We start from the raw sequence: 24,166 nt of genomic DNA, 5'->3' as shown, positions 1-24,166 counted from the left end.
GTAAGAAGGGCATTCTGGCCTTTGAGGACAGCTGCTACAAAGGCAAAAAGGAGGAATAAAGTGTCTGAAAAACACTTAAGATAGCTTGACTGGAATGATGAATTCCTGAGGATAATGTAAAAGAAATCTGGAAAAGCAGGCTGTGCTCACATTGTAAAACAAACATTAAATGCTAAGAGTTTGTGAAACCAACCCAGATTCAGCAAAGGAATGCAATGGTCAGATCAGTGCTTTAAGAATGTGGTTATGGCGATTGTGTGGAGGACAACTTGGAGAAGACAAAAGCTTGAAAAATAAGGAAACTTTTGCAATAATTCAGGTAAGGGATGACAAGATCCTGACCTAGGTGATGTGTGTAGAGGGCTGAAACTCTGGATAAGTATACTTGAAACAAGGTGTTCTCAGTGGAATTGATGAGATAATGGTTCTCTAGTTCACATACAAACTAAGTACTTAGTATGGTGATGTAATGGTTTTCTAAGTTCACAAATAATACGGTGTAATGATGTAATTACAATAAAGTATATAAAGGCTAAGGACTGGAAGAGAGAAATTCTATCTTTGACTAGCCTCTTGTTGGCGCTCATGCCTCCTGCACTAAGCTCAAGATTGGGCCAGAATAAAGAATCTAGACTCTATTCTCCACCATGTATCTATCCTGATGAGACCAAGGCTGGTCCCGAAGACCTCCAGAAAACTAGCTGTGACATTACTTTAGTGAGAAAGGTAGGAAGATGTGAGAAATGCTGCTGGGATGTAATCAATGAGATTTATCAACCAACACTGTAAATGAGTCATTAAAAAATTAAATTAAAGATGGTAGTGAATTCAAAAGAAAGAGGGAAGTTTGGAGAATGGATGTTTTGGGAAGTGAAGAAAATGAGTTCCATTCTGTACCTGCAGAGTGAGATACTAATCCATCTGAAGATGTCCAGGTAATATGGGACTGAAATAGAGTAAAATTAACTTGAATATTCCCAGTAAAGAAAAGGAATGACAATGTTTCCAATGAAAACCATAGTAAAGGGGGGAAAAGGATATTAATACAGTGAAAACATAACCCAGAGCCACAGAAAATGCCAAAGGACCAAATGAGGCTATAAAAATCCAATATGAATACTTAAGATTAAGCATTTTCACAAAAATTTATAACCTTTCACTACTTGTAAAAACTTAAAAAAAAAATTTAAAAAGGCAATTTCAAGTACAGCAAAATAACTTGCACGTTTGCACATGCATATATACATATATACAAAGACATCATACACATACATATGGCGCATATGTAAAGATTACACTGCATTTTTGGAGTGCCTAGAAATATAAATAAAGATCTTAGATTTTCCTTTGGCTGTGTGACACTACAATTTGGAAATTGGAAAGGAAACATTACCTGAGGAGGAAGAAAAGGCACCGGCAGAGTAGTTCAATATCAGAGCCCAGTTGGAAAAATTCATCAAAAAGCTTCAGAATATCTGGCACATATGAGAAAGGCAGCACCAGAAGGGCCTCTTCCAACTCACTTCAACAGCAAAGAGAAAAAAAAAAGCATAAACAGAGTTGTAGTGACCAGAGCAACAGCCTCATAGAACAAGAACTGTTTAGTAGAAAAACAGCTGTCCTCTGATCAACTGTGATCCTAGAAATACAAAAAAATCTCTAACTTGTACATGAACTCTCTTTCCATACATACATATTATTACAATTTCATATATTCCCACAAAAATCTAGATATTCATAAATACTAGGCCTGGACTTTTTAAAAGTTTCATCATTTTGTGTGCCAGTCATTTAACCTAGCATCTGAATCTCCTTTTTTCCATCTCTTAAAACCTGAGCTACTGCTTTCTTACAAAACTGCTATGGGTTATCAAATGAAATACTCAGAAAGATGCTCTGAAAATTATTAGTGTTAGGATGCTTTAAATTGCAAATCAGTAGTTGGTGTCTAGGTAGATATATTTCTTACACAGTAATCAACTAAGTGACTATTAATGTCAAGAAAAGAGTGCACACCAGCATAGTGATTAGTTTTCTAGGCTGTTTCATTTTAGGATCCTCCCTAGTGCTCATGTATTTGGTTCTTCATATGACAGGCTGCTGATTTACACAATCAAGCCCTGCTATGAACAAAATTTCCTGGAACCCACCTTGACTTGACTCCTTTAAACACTTCCAATACATATGCAGAAGGCTGTAAATGAACATAAAGAGTATCAATAGTCAGATTTTAATTAAATTCTCATTTTCTTCCCCTACAAAAAGTTTCCACCTCACCTGGGAGGGAGAAATAGGCATGTCTCAAGCATGGTTCAAGAATATCTTTCTCAGAGTACAACCAGAAGAAATAATATACAGGAGATTCTAAACAATAACTGTGAGCACCCAGAAATCCATTTATAATGTCTAAACTAATGTTTAGAAGCAGACACAAATCTAGCTAAGATTTTTGAAGTTAAAATGTTTTCCCCTACAAACACAAAGTCCTTTTCCTTTCTGTCCTTGAGAGGATGTGATGCACTCCTCAGAATGTCCAAAAGGGGAATGGTGGAAATTCTGAAGCTATACTCACCGAGATATTTCCATAAGCCAACAAGATGGGGTTAACTGGAAGAGGAACCTGTGGAGCAAACAAGGATAAATATAATTTTTCACCAGAGCCTTTTGTTAGATTATTGTCCACTAATTTTTCCTGGACTATAGTCTGCCTTATATAGCTGCCAGAATAATGTCTGACTGCTCCAACATTTATGACCTATTGTAGTTGGGCATATCAAAGGAAGACTACACATCTCATTCCAAAATTTTCCATACTTATTTTCTCTGTGACACCAGGCTTTCCTTTTTTTTCCTCTTTTCTCTGTTTCCTCAGGCCTTGTTCTTAATGTTTACATTATAAGTATTCTCCCACAACATTTACCTCCTTTCCTTTGATCATGCATATATCATTTATCTCACCATATGACCCACTACCTCTACCCAGGAAACAACCTTATATAAACTGTCTTCCTGAATCAATGGCCCTCTCACCTCTTTGCCTGCAGCTTTACAAATGGCTTCATGTTCTTTCATCTTTGCAGTCTCTTCTCGGTATAACACAATGGCCTCCATTATTCTCTCTGCCTGAGCAGGACATAAAGGAAAAAGATTAAAGCAACACATTCCATTAAAATCAGAAGGCATTTCCAATCTAAAGGGTCAGATTAAGATCCTTGCTGGATTAAATTTAGCCAAATGCAACTGGAAAAATCCTACAACTTATGCACTAAGCAGTCAAATGAATGTACCTACAAGGACCTCTCAACATTTAGGGACCCTTTAGTTTTGATCAATAAGGGAATCAGTGTTCTTAACTCAGGCTACACTGTCCCACTGTCCAACATCTAAATCAGAGAAGCTGATAGGAATGCTTATGCAGGAAAAGCAGTCGTTCCCTTTTATTCCCAGGCTGCAATCTTTTTTGGGCTACAGTAAGAATATCCTCCTCCTTATATCACCATTTCTCTGCCACAAAAAGGCCTTTTCCTTGATAAGCAGAAAAGCAGATCTATAAGATAACTGTGTCTGTACCAATAAAATAAGAACTCTCTATTTCTATATTAACTTACCGCTTTGACAGTTTCAACAGTTTTTTTCCCAGGAAAGTAAGTGTCACCTTGAGCTTCTCCAGGAACCTGTATTTAAAAAATAAATAAATAAAAAGATTCTTTAAGTTCCTGTCACAAAAACTGCAATACATGATTACTTAAATCCTTCCAGAAGAACATTCCCCTCCTCAATAATATCTAATGTCTTTTAAAAAATGTATTCATTTTCCCAATTACATGTTAATGCAACTTTTAACATTCTTAACACTTTTTTTTCCTCAACGATATCTAATAGTTAGATCTAATTTCTTAAATTCCTTTCACATCTATCCCTCGTGTCATAAGTCAAAAAAGTCAGAAGAAAAAAAAAAGTAAAAACAATTTTTCAAACTCAAGGTTTATACTATTCATACTAGTTATAACAACTTTTTAGGGTTTACAAAGCTTGTTCTTCACAAGAATCCTGTGACAGGAAATACAAATATTTCCATATTTCCATTTTGTAGATTAAAGTGAAGGACATGGAGATTAAGTTACAAGCTCAATGTCACACAGGTAGCTAAGTGCTAGCATCGGGATTTATAAAGATAGTTCTTGAATCCCAAGATAAACAATCACTGAACTGTCAGTCATCTGCAGGATTCCATTTTTATTATAGCCATGAGATTCTTTGTAGAAGAGGATGCAAAGATATATAATATTAACCTAGGGAACCTAATACCTCTCTCTCCCATTTCCCCCAAATCAACTGGTTTAGGGCTGAAAAATTTCCCTAGCAAGTTTGGGAATTTATTGCTTTAAAATAAGATAAGCTATCAATGTTAATTCTAGAAGGCAGAAAACTTTACTTACTACTGGCTGGTCTTCTTTAGCCACACTCTCTTCATACTCTGCTTCTCTTTGCTGCCAAAACAAAAAAACACAAACAAGTTAATTTATTTAAGGGGTAGGGATTACCACATGGAAGTAGGCAATGAGATGCCTCAGAGAACATACAAGTATTTCATAAAGTGAGGTAAGCTTCATAGCCACTGGAAGATGGTCTCTGATTGGTCATTCAGCAGCTCTAACCCCACAGGGTTAACCCAGTCCTTCTGCTGGATTTCTCTGGAATATGTCCCATTAATGCTAGGATGTCTGAAACTGAAGCTGACAGTCTTACCATCTCCTGCTCTTCCTCTAGGATGAGTGGCTCCTTTGTTCTTTCCCATAGTCTTAGGGATTTGTCATGGGATGACGATACAATGTAATCACCATTAGGACTAACAGCTAAGCACCATACTTCCTGGTGGTGGCCCTGGAGAAATAAGGAGACAAATAAAGAAAGACAACAGTTATTCGTCACTTTTTACCCAAAATATACCAACTACAGGATCAAGACTCAATAGCAGAACCACTCTAAATATATATAACTAGAACAGAATGGTCAGTACCTCCAAGGTCTGGATGTGTTCAAATCTATCTGCATCCCACTGTTTAATCTTATGGTCTTTCCCAGCAGTGAAGAAGAGATGAGACTTGGATACAAATTGCAGACACATGATACTAAAAATGAAATAAATACCTATATGTAAGTCCTCAAGGTGGTGAAAGAATTTCCACAGTAAAAAGCCTTCCAAAAGTTGTCAACAGCTAAAGGTATGAGTGGCTATCTTCCAAGGAAGCAATATAGTTGCCACTGGCCAGAGTGGACGTTTCTTTGCAAAGTAGGTCATTGCTTGCATTAGGCTTCTACAGGATGTGGCCAGCATGAGGAGTGACCCAGATAGTGGCTTTGGAGTTGCTTTTGTGTGAAAGAACCACTTGCTTACCTGTCATCATGGGCAAAGAGGGATCTATGGCAGTCTCCAAAATCTAAGCCCCAGATTTTCACATTCCTGTCTGCAGAACCAGTTGCTATTAGTGCCCCGTCCTATGAGGAAAGTTCAAGAAAGGAATTGTCAATATTAATTTCCACAGTACTATCAGGTTTCCAAAGTCCATTCCTCACAAGATCCCCTTGGATTAAGTGATCCCTTTTACAGAGATCCTTGAAAGTCACAGGCAGGGGGATAAGATAGCTTGAAGCCATATCTTAAAAGAAGACATCAAAGAATCCTCTCAACCAATCACTATCTCAGAATAGTCATCCTCTGATTGAGGACAATCAAGAGCTTTGGAACCTTTAAAAGCTTTACTTACATAAGAGATGTCCATGCACAGAACAGGTAGTTTGTGACCATATAAAGAGAGAAAAAACTAAATGGAAAAAAAAAAAAAGAAAGAATAATTTAGTTAGCATTTTCAAAATACTGATAAAATTTATCATACTAAAGTCTAAATGTAACATTCAGTACAATGCTTACTTTTTTCCAACATCCAGGTGACCAAAAAGCAATACTAAGATGATCATGGTTTTAAATCATTGTATAGTCTATCAGACTGCATTGCATGAGAGGCATTGCATAAAATAACTGAGATGCCTAATAAAATTAGCTGCTATAGTTCCAATCCTGAGGCCCCTAAATACAAAGATTGCAAACAGGAGATATCTAATAAGTGCTTACTGTAGAATTAATTATGAGGTATGTTCTCACTGACTTCTCTCTCCTCCCTTCCCTCCTGGCTTCCTTCAAGTTCCTGTTAAAATCTTCTCTTCTACAAGAACCCTTTCTTGAACCCCTTTAATACTAACGTCTTCTCTCTGCTGATTATCTCCAAGTTATCTTCTCTTTCTTGTTTGTACATAATTATCTGCACGGTGTTTCCTCTATCAGACCAAGTTTCTTAAAAAGAGGAACTGTTTTTTTGCTTTTCTATGTATCCCCATGCTTGTTTACTTGACTTTAAAAAAAAAAAAAAAAAAAAAAAAAAAAAAAAAAAAAAAGAATAATTTTCTAGCACAGTTGGGGGCTTCCTTAGAATCTTAAGGACATGATATTTTTTCACAAAGTATACAAATTATACTTTGTTTTTAGCAAGCCTGGTATATAACAAGTTCATAAAGTAAATAAAATAAGTGATTCACTTATTCAATTTATGATTATTTAAATAGAATCTCTGTCCCAACCCCATATAAAATTATTCAATTAACAAATACTTGATTTACAAATCAGCTTTTTAAGGAAGCATTTCTATCCAACAGAGAAACACCTATACAAGAGGGAAAAAATAGCTATTATGATCATCAGTTCAAACCATAGTATCAGTGTAAATTGGCCCCAAGGCTGTACCTTTAAAGTGTCAACATAGAAGATTTTCACTGTGCAGTCTAGTAATGATACAGCCAACAACTTTTGATTGGGAGAGTAACGTACACAGAGAACTTCCTCATCAAGCTGCAAAATACGGGTCTGCTTCACAGAAAGTCTAGCACCACACATGAAGAAAACAAAATTTAAATGACTTTTATGACATCATACAATGATGAAAGTCTAGAATTGTTTTTTAAAAAATCTACTTTTGTATCTCAGATCATTACTCAAAAAACGATCACACTCACCTTTTTTGGGCACAGTTTTCATCTTTCACCAACTCAAAATCCCAGAACTTGACAGATTTGTCAGCACCACCAGTTATAAAACCACGCTAAAAGACAAAGAACTAAAAATTTATTCTGGAAATCTAAGCACTTCTAGAAGGAAACTCAATGGCTAGCTTCAACATGGGATTCTAAAAAGTATCTTCCTGTCTTAAGGACTTGATATGGAAGTTATAAAAATGGCAGCAATCAGGAGAAAAAAAAATATCCAGGATTGTTGTGTAGCCATAAACATATTGAGAAATTAATTCCCTGTTGCAGCCTTAGTATTTGATAATTACTGGTTAAAGATCCAGACTGCTATGCTTTGAGGAAGAGACTCTTCAGGAAGGGTCTTTAATCTGGTACAGAGTTTTCTCTTCAGCTGCCAGTGTTCCCCAGTGCCCACTTCACCCCCTTCTACATTTCTCTTTAACTAAAAATAGCAAGTTGAGGGAAATTATAATTATTGGGACTTACATACTGAAAGAAGTTATTTTTGGTCTTTGAATGAAAAGATCACTTACATAAAGATTAACTATAAAGAAGCAGTAGGAATGATCTTAAAACCAATATAACAGAACTTATATTAACATGTATCTAAATGAACAATGTCTATCAAAGTAATGCTTCTATTCCTCAAAACACTTTTAAAAATGCATTTAATTGAAGCATACTATTTTCACCTTTTTGTTGTTGTTTTTTTCTTTCTTTCTTGTGTTCTGATTTTTCTTTCACAATATGACAAATACGTTAATATATTTAAAATGACTCTACATGTATAACATATCAGAATGCTTGCTGTCTTAGGAAGGGAAGATAAAAAACTTGGAACTTAAAATCTTACAAAAATGAATAATGGAAACTATCTTTACATGTAATTGGAAAAACAAATTACTATTAAGAAAAAAAATGCATTTCAATTTAGGAATACAAAGAAAACCAGTCTTTCTTCACTTCAATTTTACCCCCAAAATTGTATTACCCAACTTATACATCAGATATGGCTTTGAATGATTTTTTTGAGATTACCTTCAAAACCTAAAGCTTGGTCATTAGTGACAATATTTGAAAATATGCTGTTAGCAGCGACAACAATTCCACAAGTGTCCCCAAAATATTCTGAGCAGCCATCACTAGTTGAAGGGTATATGGTTTAATTATTTTGAAAAGATAACAATGAATTATTTGATCTAAGTTCTGGTACATTTGCTTAAAAAACAAAACAAACAAAAAAAAAAAAAACTAATAATATTATGTAGGAGTTTTGGCTCTAAAGTCTCAAGATATTTCTCGAAACAAGAACTCAGAGGCAATAAAGGGAAAAGGGCAAGAAATAATCTGATAATTAGGTAGATAGATCTTATATAAGGAAGAAAATAAAGAGAATTTGTTTCCTAAAAGATCTTTTCATCTGGACATGATATCATACAAGAAATCTCAAGATCTAGACCAAACCATGGCTGGAAAAAGGAATCTCTTGGCAAGGAAATCCTGAGAAAAGAATTCACGGCTACTGCAAAGCATGACTTTAACAAAGGAACTGTGAAGTTCTGAGGGAGAACCAAATGTTTAGTTACCTGATCTGGAGAGAGTGAAATTGACCATAAGGCTCCATCATGTGCTTCAACCGTCTCCAGCAAATTTCCTGAACCCAAGTCAAAAAGCTGTATCTTCCCTGTCTAAAAAGATATACAAGAAGTAAGTACTCTGGGATTTGGTAGCATTATTGACCACATTACTGTGGACTGCACTAGTACTGGTATGCTGGATGACAAAGATACTTTTATCTATATCTAGTTTTCCAAACTTTAAAATGGAACACCAAGAACAGAGGGTCTGGATAATCAAAATGAACCTAAGATTGATCAACAAATGTACAAGTGAATAAATGAAGGGCAAGGACAAGACTGAGTTGCCTAACTCATTTCTCCAAAGTAAAGTTATTTTGCCTGTGATTTGCTAACAATGAGACTGAGTAATACTTTTACCACCATTTTCTACCTTTCTCCTAAACCTCAACTACCACAACCAACATTTATCTCTTATCTTCCACAACCAAATTCCTAGAAAATTTACTTTCTTAATTCTTTTCATACATTTTTCAACCTATTATAATCTGTTTTCCAACCTCCCTATTAAAAAGACTACTTTCCAAAATAACCAATGAATGATCTCTTAGCTTGTTTTCTATCCTTCTCATTCTCAACTTTTCACATGGTTGTAACAACCTACATTGCTGACCACTCCTCTGGTCTGTATTCTACATTCACTTATAATTATACATGTCACTGTCCCTGATTGTGTGGTTTGCTTCATTTTATCTTCCTATCCCCAGCTTCTTGCATAATGTCTGGCACATATGTGCTTGATTAATTAGCTGGCTGACTGGATGCTGAGGCAAATGAAAGGAAAAGAACATTAATGTGGCTTAGCAGAAAGAGTATACAATAATGGATCATGGGTGATTCTAATTATGACCTTGAACAAATCATTTAACCTCAGTTTAAATCTCAGTTTCTTCAACTATAAAATAGATAATACCATTCCTTATATACCTCCTAAGGAATATGAGGCTCAAATAAGAAAACTTATGTCACTGAACTGTAATTCTTTCCACTAAACCAAGATGTCTGTTAAATTATAAAGTACCATACAAATAACATTTCCTTTAACTTTTAAAATTACTTTTTAATTACAATGAGCATTTCAAACTGCATGATCCAACAACCAAAAGTTGATGAACCTATACCTTTCTTATTATGTGCTGCTGGTTAAAGATCTAACCGTTTCTAATTACATAAAGAATGGCATTTCATAAAATGATCTGAAAAAGCCCTAGAAATCCAAAACAAAGCATTTGTTTACCTTTGTTCCTATTATCACTTGTCGATCTCCAGGAACAAATAATGAACAGAGAGCATATTCACAAGTCATTGTCCGAATACACTGCAGTGTAGACCTATGAAAAGAGAGGGAAAATCACAGGATCAAAGATTAGTGCTGGAAAGGTCTTAAGAGGCCATTTTCCTTCACTTCCTAATTAAGTAAAGATAAAATCTTTTCTCTCAGACAAAGGGGAGAATCACCCATCATATATTCCACTATGATCCTGAGGTTCTAAAGTTCATTTTTAGACTAATTTGATTTTTTATACATATTGTATAAGTTGGTCTTATAGGTCTCTGCATTAAAGCCTCAGTAACTGAAGGCTCAAATACACCTTTTTAATACCTTTGTAATATATTGTTATTCCATGTAGAATTCTTAATCCTTTGTGAAAGACCTTTCTTAAGCAAGAACTTTCTTAAGCAATCAAAGAAAGAGTTTCCTTTTGTGGAATCCTGCTTATTATAAAGCATCATGGAATATTCCTTATAATAAGTAAAGGGGAAAAAAATGGACAAAGCTAAGTAACTCATAAGTTAGGATGACAAAGTTCAAAACCACAACTTCTTAATCAAAAGCAAAATATAGACTTTCAAATATCCCTAAGTGTCATAACAGGTTCTGGCTGCTTCTTAACAATGAAAAGCTACAAGCAAGAGGACTACCAAAGGCAGCCTAATGGAGAAAATTAAATTCCTTTGATTTATGATCCTGCCATCACTTAACTTCAACTTAACTTAACATCAACTTAACTTAAAAATGGTAATGTTGGTTAAAACAAAACAAAACAATTTTACTCTTATAGTATTATTGTAAAACTGTAAGGATGTTATATGTAAAATGCTTTTCAAATTATAAAGTCAATTATGTAGATTTCATTATCAATGACATTTAATCATAGTATTACTGACCATTAATAACTACTAGTCATACTATTATGGAAATAATATAATTTTATTGATATTAGTTAATGATTATAATTAGTATAATTAACACAATTATATTTATAATAAAATCCAAATGTGGTATTACTCAGGTCCAAAATTTTCAGATTTCAAGATCACTTAATATGAAATACAAGGCAAAGTTCAACTTCTCTTTATAAGCTGTTTCAAGTTATAGTTTAAAAAAAAAAAAGAAAAGAAAGAAAGAAAGGTCACACCAGATGATTTTTAAAGGAAGTATATTTGGGTGCTTGGGGAATCAATAAGTTTTTGAAGTCAAATCACAGAATAGAGAGAAAGAAAATATCCTGGCCTTGTGGGCAGCAGCTACTAAGAAAAGCAGATTTACAAACCTGTTCCATATCTTGACAGAATCAGCAGCTGCTGAAAGGACAGCAATATTGTCAGAACTAAATGACAAAGTACGGACATCACTGCGATGGCCTCCGATGGTGATCCTGGCTGTCCTGATGGGCTGCGGGGCAGGAGTGGATGGATTTAGTGTATATATTTCCACTAGGTTGTTTTGCAGAAGGAAGACAGCTTTCAAGCCTCCATTTGGAGAATGAATCAAGTCAAAGGACCTGTGGTGAGAGAAAAAATATTATCAAAATGGATCCAGCCATAAACTTGTCAAATTTTTACATAAAGATGTCCTCTTCTCAATGTTCATAAAATTCTGACCAATCCTGGATGGACAACACATCAATGAAACGTTCAACTGTAAACCACTTTGCAGATTCAAAAATGTCATATCTGCACAATATAATAAGGAACAACATTTTATAGCATGTAACCAATTTACTTTTTTTGCTACAAAGGAGGAATCAGGATAAACTACTACTAAGTGAGGCAAAGATGAAAAGCCATAAAGACAGAGCAGTGTGGTCAAAGAAAAGGATTTATTTTATAAAGATTCACTTGTCTAAATCAAGAATCACTATTTATATTTATTTCAAGGTAAGAACACTGGTTTTTTGTTCTAGTTTGGTTTTTGGGGGAGAAAGTGAAGAATGAAGAAAGTTAGATTCCACTCTGTACAATGTTAAACTCAATATATGTTAAACATTTAGAATGTAATATGCTAGGTGCTAAGGTAAATACAATATTTAGATAAGAGAAAGTCATTAACCCTATAAAACTTGTGCTCCAGGAGTGGGAAAAGACATACATAAATAACTATAACACAAAACAACACATGATAGATGCAATATACATAAAACCAAACTTCTTTGTGAGGTATGCAAGGGGAATATAATAGTATAAAATTACTGACTATAGGGATGAGGGCAAATTTCACAGACAATTCTCTATCAAGAAAGTGGGGCTATGACTAAAAAGGACATTCTGATTCTTTTGGATCAAATGATAATTTAACTATAAAGATCTGTCTGAGAGCTAATAATATATTTACTCACTTGATCTTGGCTGAAGCTTTGATGTTAGCTACCCGCTGGATCTCATCTTGCAAAGACATACTGACTTCAATATCCTCTTGTTCCCCTTCACCAGAACTTAATCTAGAAAAAAAAAAAAAAAAAAAAAAAAAAAAAAAGCTGAAATTCACTTTTAAAAAATAAACTGACTTCTACATTTCTCAGAGTATCCCTTCATTAAAAGAATCCTAGTGTAATATAATAACAGAAACAAATGCTTTTTTATTCACATAATTAAGAATTTCTTAAGAAAAAAAAATTTCCTTTGACAGTGGAACTTGGAACTCAAGGGAAAGTTAACTAAATATATGTCCATGCTATTAGACAGACAAGTAAAACCTGCCAGAAAGGAATAGTTCTTGTATATCTGTCCAGTCCAGAAAAAAAAAAAAAAAAGATGGACATTAAAGCAGATTAAATTAAAATGAGATCTTGAGGAAATGAACTTTTATAAGAAAAGTAACAATGTCTAATCAAAGCAGCTTGTATATTATTGTATTGGTAATATCAGGAACTGTAAAAGTCTATTAAGAAAGAAAAAGATTATGTATAATGTGCATGTCTTAACTTTTCAATGGATGGGAAATGAAAAGAATTTGGAACTAAAAAAAATTTTAAAAGAAAAAGAATGAGTTGTTATAGAAGGCTAATTAAAAATGATTTGTGTAATACTTTCAGACTGATATGTAAGGTTGCATTAGCCTAATAACCTAAGGAACCTTAATCATATATAGTTATCTTACCAACTTTAAAGAAGTAGCCTAAGACAACCTCCTTCCATTAAGATTTCCATCTCCTATGGAAAAATTTGTTACCCAGTAATAGCTAAGAAACTTGTATGCAGGATTTCAGATAAAGGTAATATAAGAAAAAGATATCTAATGACAACCTAGTTTGTGCCATTAATTACTGCTTTAAAAAAGGGGTGAGGGGAAGGGAGGAATCTCATTCCTTTAAAATTCATTTTAATTTTTCCACCATTAAAATACAGATTATGACATACATTTGTAGTTGAAATAAGCTGACAGAACTTACTTAGCTTTTTTCCTGGCTTTCTTAATTTTTTTATCCATTTTCTTCTGAATTTCCTCTTTGGAAAGAATACAAAAAACTTCCAAAATTGAATCATTTCCCTGCAAGAGGCAAACAGATTGATATCACTCCACCAACTAGGAATAATCCTGAAGTCTATCTTATTTATGATCCAGTCTCAGTCTAACTCTTCTTATGCTAGGAGCTAAGATTGTTAAATATGGAATCAGAGGAGCTAGCTTCAAATTCTGGTTCTGCTACTTACTCTGATATAACCTCTGATATAACTCTGATCATTCTTTTAAATGAGGAGACTAGACTAAATGACATTTCATCTTATGGATCTGAAGCATTAAAGGAGTTACTTACAACAATGCTACTAAAACACCAAGTACACAGATAATTCTGACTTTACATTAATGAGATTGTTTTACAGCCCTCTTTGTCCACAGAAGTAGAGAAGGGAGGGAAGGAGGGAGGGAGGGAGAGAGAGGGGCTGTCCTCTGAAGGGAAGGGGTCACCACATAGTTCAAGGACACATGGAGCCTGGGGTCAGAGAAGTGAAAGCAGCAAGAGAAGGGACACATAGGAGTTGGGGCCAATCATGTGGTAGCCCGGCCAAAATTGAGAGGAAGAACATGTGGGGAGCAGACTTGAACACACAGGAAAAGACAGTGATATAAGGGGGCTGGAGAAAGACACACATAGTGCCTAAACATGGACAGATGGATCACAGGACACACAGTCAGGTGGGAAAAGGAGGACACAAGTATCCCCTCTCCGCCTCAGAAGCTCAAGGTAAGCCCCCAAACCATAGCAGTGGTCTTTTCTCACATTCAATTCTTCTGCTTTCACTTTGGGTGAAGTGAGGGGAGTTAGGGTTTAGGGTTTATTATTGTTTTTTTATTTATTGATTGACTGGTATTTTATTTTAAGAGAGCGTGGTACCACTGAATGGGGGGCTTTGAGGGAGAGGTTATTTGGAATGAGGATTTCTTTCAGAATTCTCTATGTAAAGTCAAATTTGCATAACATGAATAACTTTAAACAAAGCAAGAACCATCTGTATATTAGGTTGAGTCAGGGAACAATAAAAATAGACGGGGATTTATTTGTTTAAGGACACTTCTAACTCTGAACTTAAGATGGCAGGTAAAGTCCTGCAATTTTTTGGTACCTAAATTAACTCTTTTATAAAACAGGACTAAATTTTAAATAATAACAATGTTACCCATAACAAAGTAGGGACCTTAAAATGTACATTTTATGTAAATAGATGATACTATGAAATGTATCAACAGGATCCATGAAAATATGTTATTTCACATTTTATAAGAAAGGATTTATTTATTCCCCATGTTTGTTACTTACATGACAAGCAAGAATTCTGCCAGTCCGATCGACAGCAAGATTTACAACTCGGTCTCTTCCTTCCCGCATTATGGAACCAGCTTTGTTACATGAAAGAATACGCTACAAAGGAAACAAAAAAATCAGTGGTGAAAGGCAGGCTCTGCTACATCTCTGGGAAGAAAAGTAAATGAACAGTCAGGAGGATGACTGCCATTCTCTAAGAGTGGCACATGTACATCCCCAAACCCTACTGTCCTTCCTTCTCTAACACATCAGCCTCAAAAAAGACATAATTGTAAGAATGGATCATTACATCTTCAGGGTCTTCATCTGCTTCAGGGTCCCCAGTCTCTGTTGCATGATTCCCCTGCATCCCAAGCGAAGATCCTCTGCTCTTCTTTGAATTGGGTTCATCCGGGTCTTTCATCTATTCATTAAATGCAAACAGAAAGAGACAAAACAAGACATTATAGAAAAGGCTGCTGTCTTTTCCCTGATGACATGGATGAGTCCCATCCTAAAAGCTCATCAGAAAACACCGGCAGCTTGCGTTCTTCATGGCCTGGATGTCTCCAAATGCAGAACAATCTTGTCGAAACACTACTGACTACTCTGGCATCAGCATCAGCCATGAGTCTGCAAGCCTCCATGCTGCCCAAGTTCATGGTACTGAAAGAGCCCCGTCCTTGTCTCCACCTCCCTCTGCAGCAGATGTGGACCCCCTTATACTGAAGCTCAACTGAATGAGTACACATTATGCTAAGAACAAGGACAATACTTTGGGGGCCAGCAGATAACTGCAACAGGATCTGGACAAGATAAGAGACATTAAAGGAGTTAACTTCAAAAGGAGAAGAAACTGATGAGAATTTTCAGCAGAGGAAGCTTCTGAAGCAGCAGTAAAAAGAAGTATCGTAGGTCTTTCAAATGGGGAAACCTGAACCAGATAGGGATGAAGGAGAGAAGAATTCAGAAGAGATTTTGGACCAAGTCATAAGGATTTGGGAAGAGGAGTTTATAAATTACAGTATTAGAGACTATAAGGAAGAGTAGCTAAGGCTTTGGTCTTAAGAGTAACTTCATTCTGCAAAACACCAAGAAGCTCATTGTTTCCATAAGGAAAATGTGGTCAAATAATTACCTCTTCTATATAAGTGATGTCCCAAGCCCTCAGCTCACTGTCTGCAGCTCCAGTGATGACACGTTTTTCTTCAGACACTAAAGCCAGTCCCCAAACCTGGATAGGAGAGAAAGAGCATGACTTTTAGAAATTGTATTTGTTACAATATCTCTTATGGGTTACAATTTGTTACAATATACTGGTATGGGTATTAAAATACCCTATATGAAGCAGGGTGATGTGGGCCAATTTATAGTTCTGAGGACTTCAAAGAACTACTCTATAACATGAAAAAGTTAGACTTCATGGTTTCAAAGACAATCCATTCCAGTATCCGTGGTCTTTACAAAAATATATTTTTTCAGCCCTAGAATTTATCAATAAATAAGGATTTCTCTAGGCAAGAGATCATTGCCTTGGCAAGAATCATTATCAGAAATTATGGAAGAGAAGGAAAGAATAAGAGGAACATGTAAAAGGGTTTTGGAATGAAGAGAATAGGAGAGATCATATCAAATGGCTTCAATTCAATTCAATGCAAGGCAAAGTCTTCAGCTAAGAGAGTACAGGAAAGACAAGGGCTTAAAGGCAGGTAGAGACTGGAAAAGCTTCTATGAACAAGATAAGGAATCAATTAGAGAGAAATCAATTTAGTAAGGATTCAGCTGACCTTGGGTAACATGAACTTTTAATGGACCCAATATATAAGTTATGAGATTTTCCCACCTTCATTAGCTGGCTTGAAAATAGGAGTGGAGGAGCTAGATGGGTGGGGTAATTCCGAGTTGAGGTTTGCGAAGAGAAGAAGAGCAAAGAGAGTAAGGGATTCAAAAGCAGAGAGTGATGTAGCATTGAGACAGCTTATTACTAGGTTGAGCTGGAGAAGGAAGAAAGCGAATTCAAATAGGGGCAAGGATCTGAGAAAGTCATTGACAGGGAGAGGAAGATAAAGTTTTGCTGAGGCTGAACAACACTAGTGGGAGGAATGAAGGAAGGACAGAGAGAGGAAAAATAAAGTAACTGAAGTTAGAATTAGAAAGGGCAATGTCTGTTCTAATCGGTGAAGTAGAATATAAAAAAGATAATGGCAAGATCTAGTATGTGAATGTACGAGTAAGGGCAGGAGATGGGGAGGAGAATAAGATTTACCCAGGAGCTAAATTGAGAAAGGAAAGGAAAATGACCTGGGTTAGGAAGATTACAACTACCATTTTGATTCGGTAGAATAACTTTGTGTCTAGTTTCTCATTCCTAAATTTATTCCTTGTATATTAACATCAATTTTTAACAAATGTTGCACCTTCACCACACACTGCACATAATACAAGCGTTCATAAATATTTCTGCACAGCCTCTAGATTTCCTACAGGAACAGTGATAATGGTGATGGAGTGATGGCTCCAAAGACTCAAGCAATTCTTTTTTCTGCACTTCTTTGACAAATTTTTACCAAGCCCACCTTGGAGGGGAAGCTCCCAGGGAAGACAGATATCAAGGATATGAACCCTATTCTCACCATGATTTACTTGTACAGCTAAAAAGCCAGAGAGCATGTGGTAAACAATACAAGGGCTGCAAAGCCTGGTCTAGCTCAGCCCATTCTTCCCCAATGACCAAATGACCTATCTTCAAATAGAAGTTACCTCAGTTCGGTGGCCAACCATTGTTTTGAAGCAATGCTGTGTGTCAAGGTCCCACCATTTCACCACAGTGTCTTTGCCACTAAAAATAAAAACAGAAAGTTCATTGGTACAACAAGGTTATATTAAATGGAAAATCAGTGACCCAACTATTGTTTTACAAAGAATCAATCCACAGGAGCCCTCGCACAATCCAGGAATAGGACAAGGCAAGACTTCTTAGACTTTTTCCATCTGAGAAACTTTTATGCAACCCATCTTGAATCTGAACTGAGGTTTTTCTGATAGCATTCTTGGAAACGCAGCCCAAAATATGCATGCTGTGTGTTCAGAATCAAGGCTGCAATGAAGTTGCACAAGGCAATATGGGTAAGTGCTACCAGAAACACTTTAGATTCATTATGCAATTGATTTTGAATTAATTTATGGTCATTGTATTCAGAAACCTTTTACTGTTGCCATATTTTTTGTGACTCCCACATTCAGTTACACAACTCCATATAGGGGTCACTACCTAGTTTAGGAAGCTTTGGTAGGAGAATCTAAAATTCAAAATAATCTGAAGTTATAGAAGACAAGGGGAAAAAAAGATCTTTAAAAAAAAAAAAAAATCTATAGTGGAGGAAAGAGAAAAAATCAGACCTGGAAGGTTCCACTATAAATAAGAGGAAACTTTGGAACACCTGTTTTAAAAAGTAAAAGAAAAAGGCTCAGTTTAACTTACCCTGAAAAGCTGAGTATAATACTATAAGGAGGGAAATAGGACTTTAGTGGAGTAAAGGACTTTCAAAACCTTTCTGATGAAAAAAACCAAAGCTCAGTAGTTACTATGAAATATAAACTCGAGTTCAGAGAAACCTAGAAAGGTAACTTGACTTGAACTGTAGAAGGAACTATAGGATGATATAGGACTAGCATTCTAATAGAGTGAAAAGAAATAATTATTTACCTTGATGTTCTTAAAGAATATGAGAGAGTTAAAGAAGAAAAACATAGCTCCTATTTTAAGGATATGAAGAGGGGAGAAAAGGAAGGTTAAAAGAACACACCTTTGTTGAAAAAGGAAGAAGAGGGTAGAACTTGCTATTTCTTGTAATCAAGATGCATGAGAAAAAAATCAAGGAACATGTTCTATAAACATGGAAGGGGAATTGGGCATCAGATAATCCTTTTATTTGAAAAGGACCAAGGAGCACTAAACACACACATGCTGCACACACATGCACATATAAAGTTAAGAGTAGAAATACATCAAACTCAATAGGTAATACATTTTAGTTATGCTGGTGAGGTTTAAGAATATCAGGTAGGAAATATATGCAAGCTATACAAATTTCCTAATCCTAAGTGAGGAATTTAAAAGGAATCAAAAAGAAAAAAACAAAGAACTATAATCTAGGGGAATAATTACATTTAAGACAACTAACAATAGTTTATTTGTTATTACGTTACAAGAAGATAATAGGATATATATGAACAAAAATATTTATAACAGCTCTTTTTGTGGTAGCAAAAAACTGGAAATTGGGGATATGCTCTTCAATTTGGAAATGGTTAAGTAAGTTGTGGCATACCATTGTGATAAAATACTATTGTGTTATAAGAAATGACAAAGGGGGTGCTTCCAGAAAAACACAAGACTTATATGAACTGATACAAAGTGAGGTGAGAAGAACTGGGAGATCACTGTGTACTGGCAGCATTCATCCAAATGTTGCATTCATGCAATGTTGAAATGATGATCAACTATGAAAGACTTGAGGTGATGGATAAAAGGTGCAGAAAGAGACACATTTCTAGACTTAGCCACTACATAGATACATTTTGTTGGGCTATACTTTTTTGTTACAACAGGTTTGTTTGTTTTTTTCCTTTCTTCCTTTTTCTCAATTTTTAACTGAGTAAGGAGAAAGAACAGGTCAGCAATAATAATGCCCTTAAAAAAGAGCCAGTATACTTTTCTAAAATGTACAGAAGTACAAAAATATTAGCAAGATACAATTGTAAAAATAACATGCAGAATTTATACATGTAAGAATACACACAGAGACACAAATAGTATTAAGTGAGGGTTCATGGTTTCATATAGTATACTATTCTATTGCGAATACAAAATTGTTTTTTGCTGTTTTGAAGTCAAATTTTTTTTTAATTTTTTTTGATGATACTAAAAAAGATAACATTAAAATCTAATTTTTTGCAATCCTCTAAGGACCTTTCCATCTGCACTATTAAAATATAAGCTCCTTTGGAGCAAGCATCATTTTGTATCATTTTAAAAATTTGCATCTTCAGTACTTAGTATACTTCTTTTCACATAATAAGTCAGCAATTATTTCCATTCATTCATTCATTCATTCATTCATTCATTCATTCATTCATTCCCAAGCAGTTCTCATGAAAGAAGTGAAGTAAGGAAGGCAATGTAGGTTAACTATTAGATCTTTACCTAGTAATCAGCAGGTTTTTTTCTCGTAAGAACAGTGTCTGTGTGATGGCATCCTTGTGTCCCTTCAGACGGTAGAGACCACTTTCATTGATGACATCCCACACAATAACATCAGTGTCCTTTGAAGAGAACAAATATCGCAAAAATAAGATCATGTCATCCAGCAAGAGACCAGCCATACATTCACTGCTGTTCTTATCTAACACAGGTTTGATTCATGCTATCCTGCTTTTCTAATTCTGAACAAAGAAACCTTGGAAGGTTTAAAAGCATCAAATGAAACAGAATGGCTCTGGGAAACATTTCCAAATCTTACCCATGCAAAATCCACTCTAGGCAATTGTAGTTTTGTACTACTGAGACTCTAAATCCTCACACAAAAATTTATTTTAAAAATCTATATAAAAAATAAATACAAATAAAACAAAAATCTGTTTGAACATATAACCCATTTTTAAATTTTATTCAAGGCTCAGCACATGCCCACTCATTTCCCCAGAATTCCTACATTTCCTACCTTGGAGCCAGACACCAATCTGCCCCCCAGCTGATCATAATTCAGGGCAGTGACAGCTGCCTTGTGTCCATTGAAGGTAATATTCCCTTCACCACTCAAAAGACTGAAGATACGGATAGAACCATCCTCATAGCCAACAGATAAGTGCAATCCATCTGGTGAGGGACATAAACAAGTAACTTCATGTTTAAGTCCCTGAAGAATAAGAATCTGAAATCACAAAAAACAAAAGCACTGAAACATGAGTCGTGCTCCTAAGCTTTCCTTGCTGGCAAAGATAGGGAGATATTTGCACACTTTCTATCAATAACATTAGTTTTCCAAATCATGTTTGTAAATAGTAATCACATGCTGAGTCTTTTGAGATAGGAATCATTAGCCCAATTGGGCAAGTGAAATGAAGGTACAAAAATAAGTAAGATGACTTATCAAAATAACATAAAATAAATCTTTCAGACATGGGTAATAAATCATTAAACTTACTTCATGCAAATGCTAGCAATAAAATTTTTAATTTGGACTTTAGGTTTAAAGTATTATTTTCAGAAGAACCAATTTTCAGGACATCGGAATTATTTCCAGATTCCATCTATAAGGGATTTAGTTTCTGCAGACATATTGGTCATGTAACTGGGGAAAGATAGAGGATGGTTTAGGCAACCAATTTGCTTATTCCTTCTTCTATCATGCCTCTCTCTCTGGGCCTCACTTTCCTTATCCTTGAAAGGGAATCAAACTAAAAGATCTTTTCCAACCTTTTTCTGGCTCTAAATCCTAAGATGCTCTCCTCCTCAATGTAAGAAAACACTTTAGTTCTTATCTTACAATTTGCTGATGAGCTCTAAGACCTAAAAAGCCAAGGCCAAGATCAGGCAAAAAGTTAGCAGAGCAATTACTTCTAGGCGCCCTCAAAATACTGAAGAGCACTCTCTGGGATTGTGGTAATGTGTGCAGCTATGGTGTGGACCTGATATTAAGCTGTCTGTTCCCAAAGAAGGAAGGATCCTTGCTACATATGAGAGTAATCAAAGACAGCTTGCTCTCTAGCATCCTCCTCATCTTTCCCCTTCCCCTTTTCCTAATATAAATCCTGGAGTCACTATTAGATGGCTCTTATTACCTTCTCTCCTTTCCGTGTATCCCAGATGAAGACATGCTCACAGGCTGGTACTGCCACGTAGCGCCCCTTCTCACCACGCAAAGTTACAAAGACAATATTGCCCTTTTGGCTGCCAATCAATCCAAAGACAGCACTGGCAGCATAACGTAGGTACTGCTTGGTGAGCCCCATGGCACACCATCCAATTCCACGGGAAGCAAATTAACTGTAAGCAAATAGATAAGTCAAATCTTTTAGATCCTCTGGGATCTAAAAAAGTCACATGTCTGACAATCAAAAGTATGTACTTTTTTTTTCGTTACACTAAACTACTATTTTTAACATAAAGTAATACACATTATCTATCTTTGGTCTTCTTTTTCTATCTATTCTTGACTAATGTTGCTCTGAAATAAAACTAGTTATGTTACATTATATCTAATCTGTGACATTCCAATTGTTCATGGCTAGGCCAACGTAATAAAAATGACAATTCTGCCCAGATTGGTCTACTTAATCAGTGCCATACCATTCAAACTGCCAAAACAGTATTTTATGGAAGTAGAAAAAATAATAACAAAATTCATCTGGAAGAACAAAAGGTCAAGAATATCAAGGGAATTAATGAAAAAGAATACAAAGGATGATGGCTTATTAGTACCAAATTTAAAACTATATTATAAAGCAAGTCATCGTAACCATTTGATACTGGCTAAGAAATAGAGTGGTGGAGGAATTCATGACCAAAGAAGAACTAGAGAACATTATGAAAGGTAAAATGAATACCTTTGATTACATAAAATTAAAAAGTTTAAGATATATAAAGAGCTATGTCAAATTTATAAGAATCCAAATTATTCCCAACTGATAAGTAGTCAAAGAATATGAACAATTTTCAGATAATGAAATTAAAGCCCCCTATAGTCAGTGCTCTAAAATCCCTATTGAGATAAATACATTAATTAAATTGAGAGAAATAAATTAAAAAAAAAAAGCTCTGAAATACCACTTCACACCTTTTAGATTGGCTAAGATGATAGGAAAAGACAATGATAAATGCTGGAGAGGATGTGGGGAAAATGGGACACTAATAGACTGTTGGTAGAGCTGTGAAATGATTCAACCATTCTGGAGAGCAATCTGGAACTATGCCTAAAGGGCTATCAAACTGTGCATACCCTTTGATCCAGCAGTGCCATTACTGGGTCTCTATTCCAAAGAAATCATAAAGAAGAGAAAAGGACTTCACATGTGCAAAAATGTTTATAGCAGCTCTTTTTGTGGTAGCAAAGAAGTTGGAAAAAGAGTAGATGCCCATCAATTGGGGAATGGCTGAAGAAATTGTAGTACATGAAGGTAATGGAATATTCTATAAAAAATTATGAACAGGCTGATTTTAGATAGGCCTAAAAAGATTTACATGAACTGATGCTGAGCAAAACAAGCAGAACCAGGAATATATACAGTACACAATAATAGCAAGAATGTGAAATGATAATGAAATAGTTGGTTCTTCGCAGTGAACCTAAGCAATCCTAATAGACTCTGGACAGAAAATGCCATCTGCATCCAGAAAATAAAAACTAAGGAGACTGTAAATCAACACAAACTCTAGAGTCAATGCACTGGGATCTAACAATGGAGCACTAGAGGCTAATTACTGATTGGCCAATACTCTATAGGAACATATATTCCAACATAATACATAAAGCAATGTGTTTTAAAATAAACAAATAATTAAAAAAAAAACCTGTCATGTTCATGTCTCAACACAGTGGAATAATCAGTCACACTTCTGGCCATTTAACTTTAATGATGCTGAATTTCTCCTCTTATTTACTACACCCAAGAATAAATTCTAAGTGCCTTCTCATTTCTCTCTTCCACTAGTCTATTTCTACTATTACCATAGTTTAAAATGGTCCTCAAACTTTTTAAATAGGGGCCAGTTCACTGTCCCTCAGACTTTCGGAGGGCCGGACTAGAGTAACAACAAAAGCTCATGCTCTGTCTCCGCCCCACAGCCCGTTTGCCATAACCCAGAGGGCAGAATCAGCGGCCACAGTTTGAGAACCCCTGGTTTAAATGGTTCCCACATCTCTCTCCAGGGCCAATTTTTCTATCTACATTTCTTTGATCATCCCTACACCTCATTATTGACCCTCATTATTACCTCAAACTCAGTATGTAGAAAGTAAAACTAAGCACCTGTTCCATAAAATCCTTTCTCTCTGATCTCCTTTCAATTTCTGTTAAGTCTCCAATATTCTTCCAATCATTCAGGCTTAAAACCTTAAAGTCTATGTTTAGTTCTGGACATGCTCTTGATCCTTGGATATACTCCACATCCTGGGTTTGAATCTCATCTCTGCCAATGGAGCTCTTGAAAGCTTGATCCTTTGTTCTCTGCTCTTCTCTCCCTTCAGCTTCCTTCTAGGATCTCATCCAATCATGATTGAAATTTAGTGGGTAGTTCAAAGAGGGATGTACTGCCATCTTTTGTACACATCTTCCCCCTCCCACCCCCCACCCCCGTTTCTTTCACTAACTCTCTCATATTAGATTGACATAGTTGGCTTCCCTGATTCCAGGTTCTTTCTG

The 24,166-nt window shown here is 35.5% G+C and overlaps 1 protein-coding gene across 1 annotated transcript in view; it reads right to left on the bottom strand.

Moving 5' to 3' along the window:
• WDR3 (WD repeat domain 3) overlaps positions 1-24,166 on the bottom strand; it is a 28,101-nt gene that overhangs the window by 2,298 nt on the left and 1,637 nt on the right. The window contains exons 2-25 of the mRNA XM_074263226.1: positions 21,587-21,791; positions 20,467-20,676; positions 19,950-20,068; positions 17,504-17,582; positions 15,882-15,977; positions 15,054-15,167; positions 14,759-14,860; positions 13,391-13,488; positions 12,338-12,439; positions 11,273-11,503; positions 9,955-10,048; positions 8,667-8,768; positions 7,069-7,154; positions 6,800-6,935; positions 5,769-5,825; positions 5,399-5,499; positions 5,021-5,132; positions 4,750-4,884; positions 4,440-4,490; positions 3,609-3,674; positions 3,031-3,123; positions 2,573-2,620; positions 2,151-2,194; positions 1,394-1,522 (exon numbers count right to left, since the gene is read on the bottom strand). Of these exons, the coding sequence (XP_074119327.1) occupies positions 1,394-1,522; positions 2,151-2,194; positions 2,573-2,620; positions 3,031-3,123; positions 3,609-3,674; positions 4,440-4,490; positions 4,750-4,884; positions 5,021-5,132; positions 5,399-5,499; positions 5,769-5,825; positions 6,800-6,935; positions 7,069-7,154; positions 8,667-8,768; positions 9,955-10,048; positions 11,273-11,503; positions 12,338-12,439; positions 13,391-13,488; positions 14,759-14,860; positions 15,054-15,167; positions 15,882-15,977; positions 17,504-17,582; positions 19,950-20,068; positions 20,467-20,676; positions 21,587-21,757 (2,576 nt within the window). The 5' untranslated portion in view covers positions 21,758-21,791. The remainder of the gene's footprint in view (positions 1-1,393; positions 1,523-2,150; positions 2,195-2,572; positions 2,621-3,030; positions 3,124-3,608; positions 3,675-4,439; positions 4,491-4,749; positions 4,885-5,020; positions 5,133-5,398; positions 5,500-5,768; positions 5,826-6,799; positions 6,936-7,068; positions 7,155-8,666; positions 8,769-9,954; positions 10,049-11,272; positions 11,504-12,337; positions 12,440-13,390; positions 13,489-14,758; positions 14,861-15,053; positions 15,168-15,881; positions 15,978-17,503; positions 17,583-19,949; positions 20,069-20,466; positions 20,677-21,586; positions 21,792-24,166) is intronic.

The sequence above is a fragment of the Sminthopsis crassicaudata genome, chromosome 4 (genome assembly GCF_048593235.1).
Source record: "Sminthopsis crassicaudata isolate SCR6 chromosome 4, ASM4859323v1, whole genome shotgun sequence".
In the NCBI taxonomy this organism is placed as follows: domain Eukaryota; kingdom Metazoa; phylum Chordata; class Mammalia; order Dasyuromorphia; family Dasyuridae; genus Sminthopsis; species Sminthopsis crassicaudata.
This window is presented reverse-complemented; position numbering and strand designations above follow the sequence as displayed.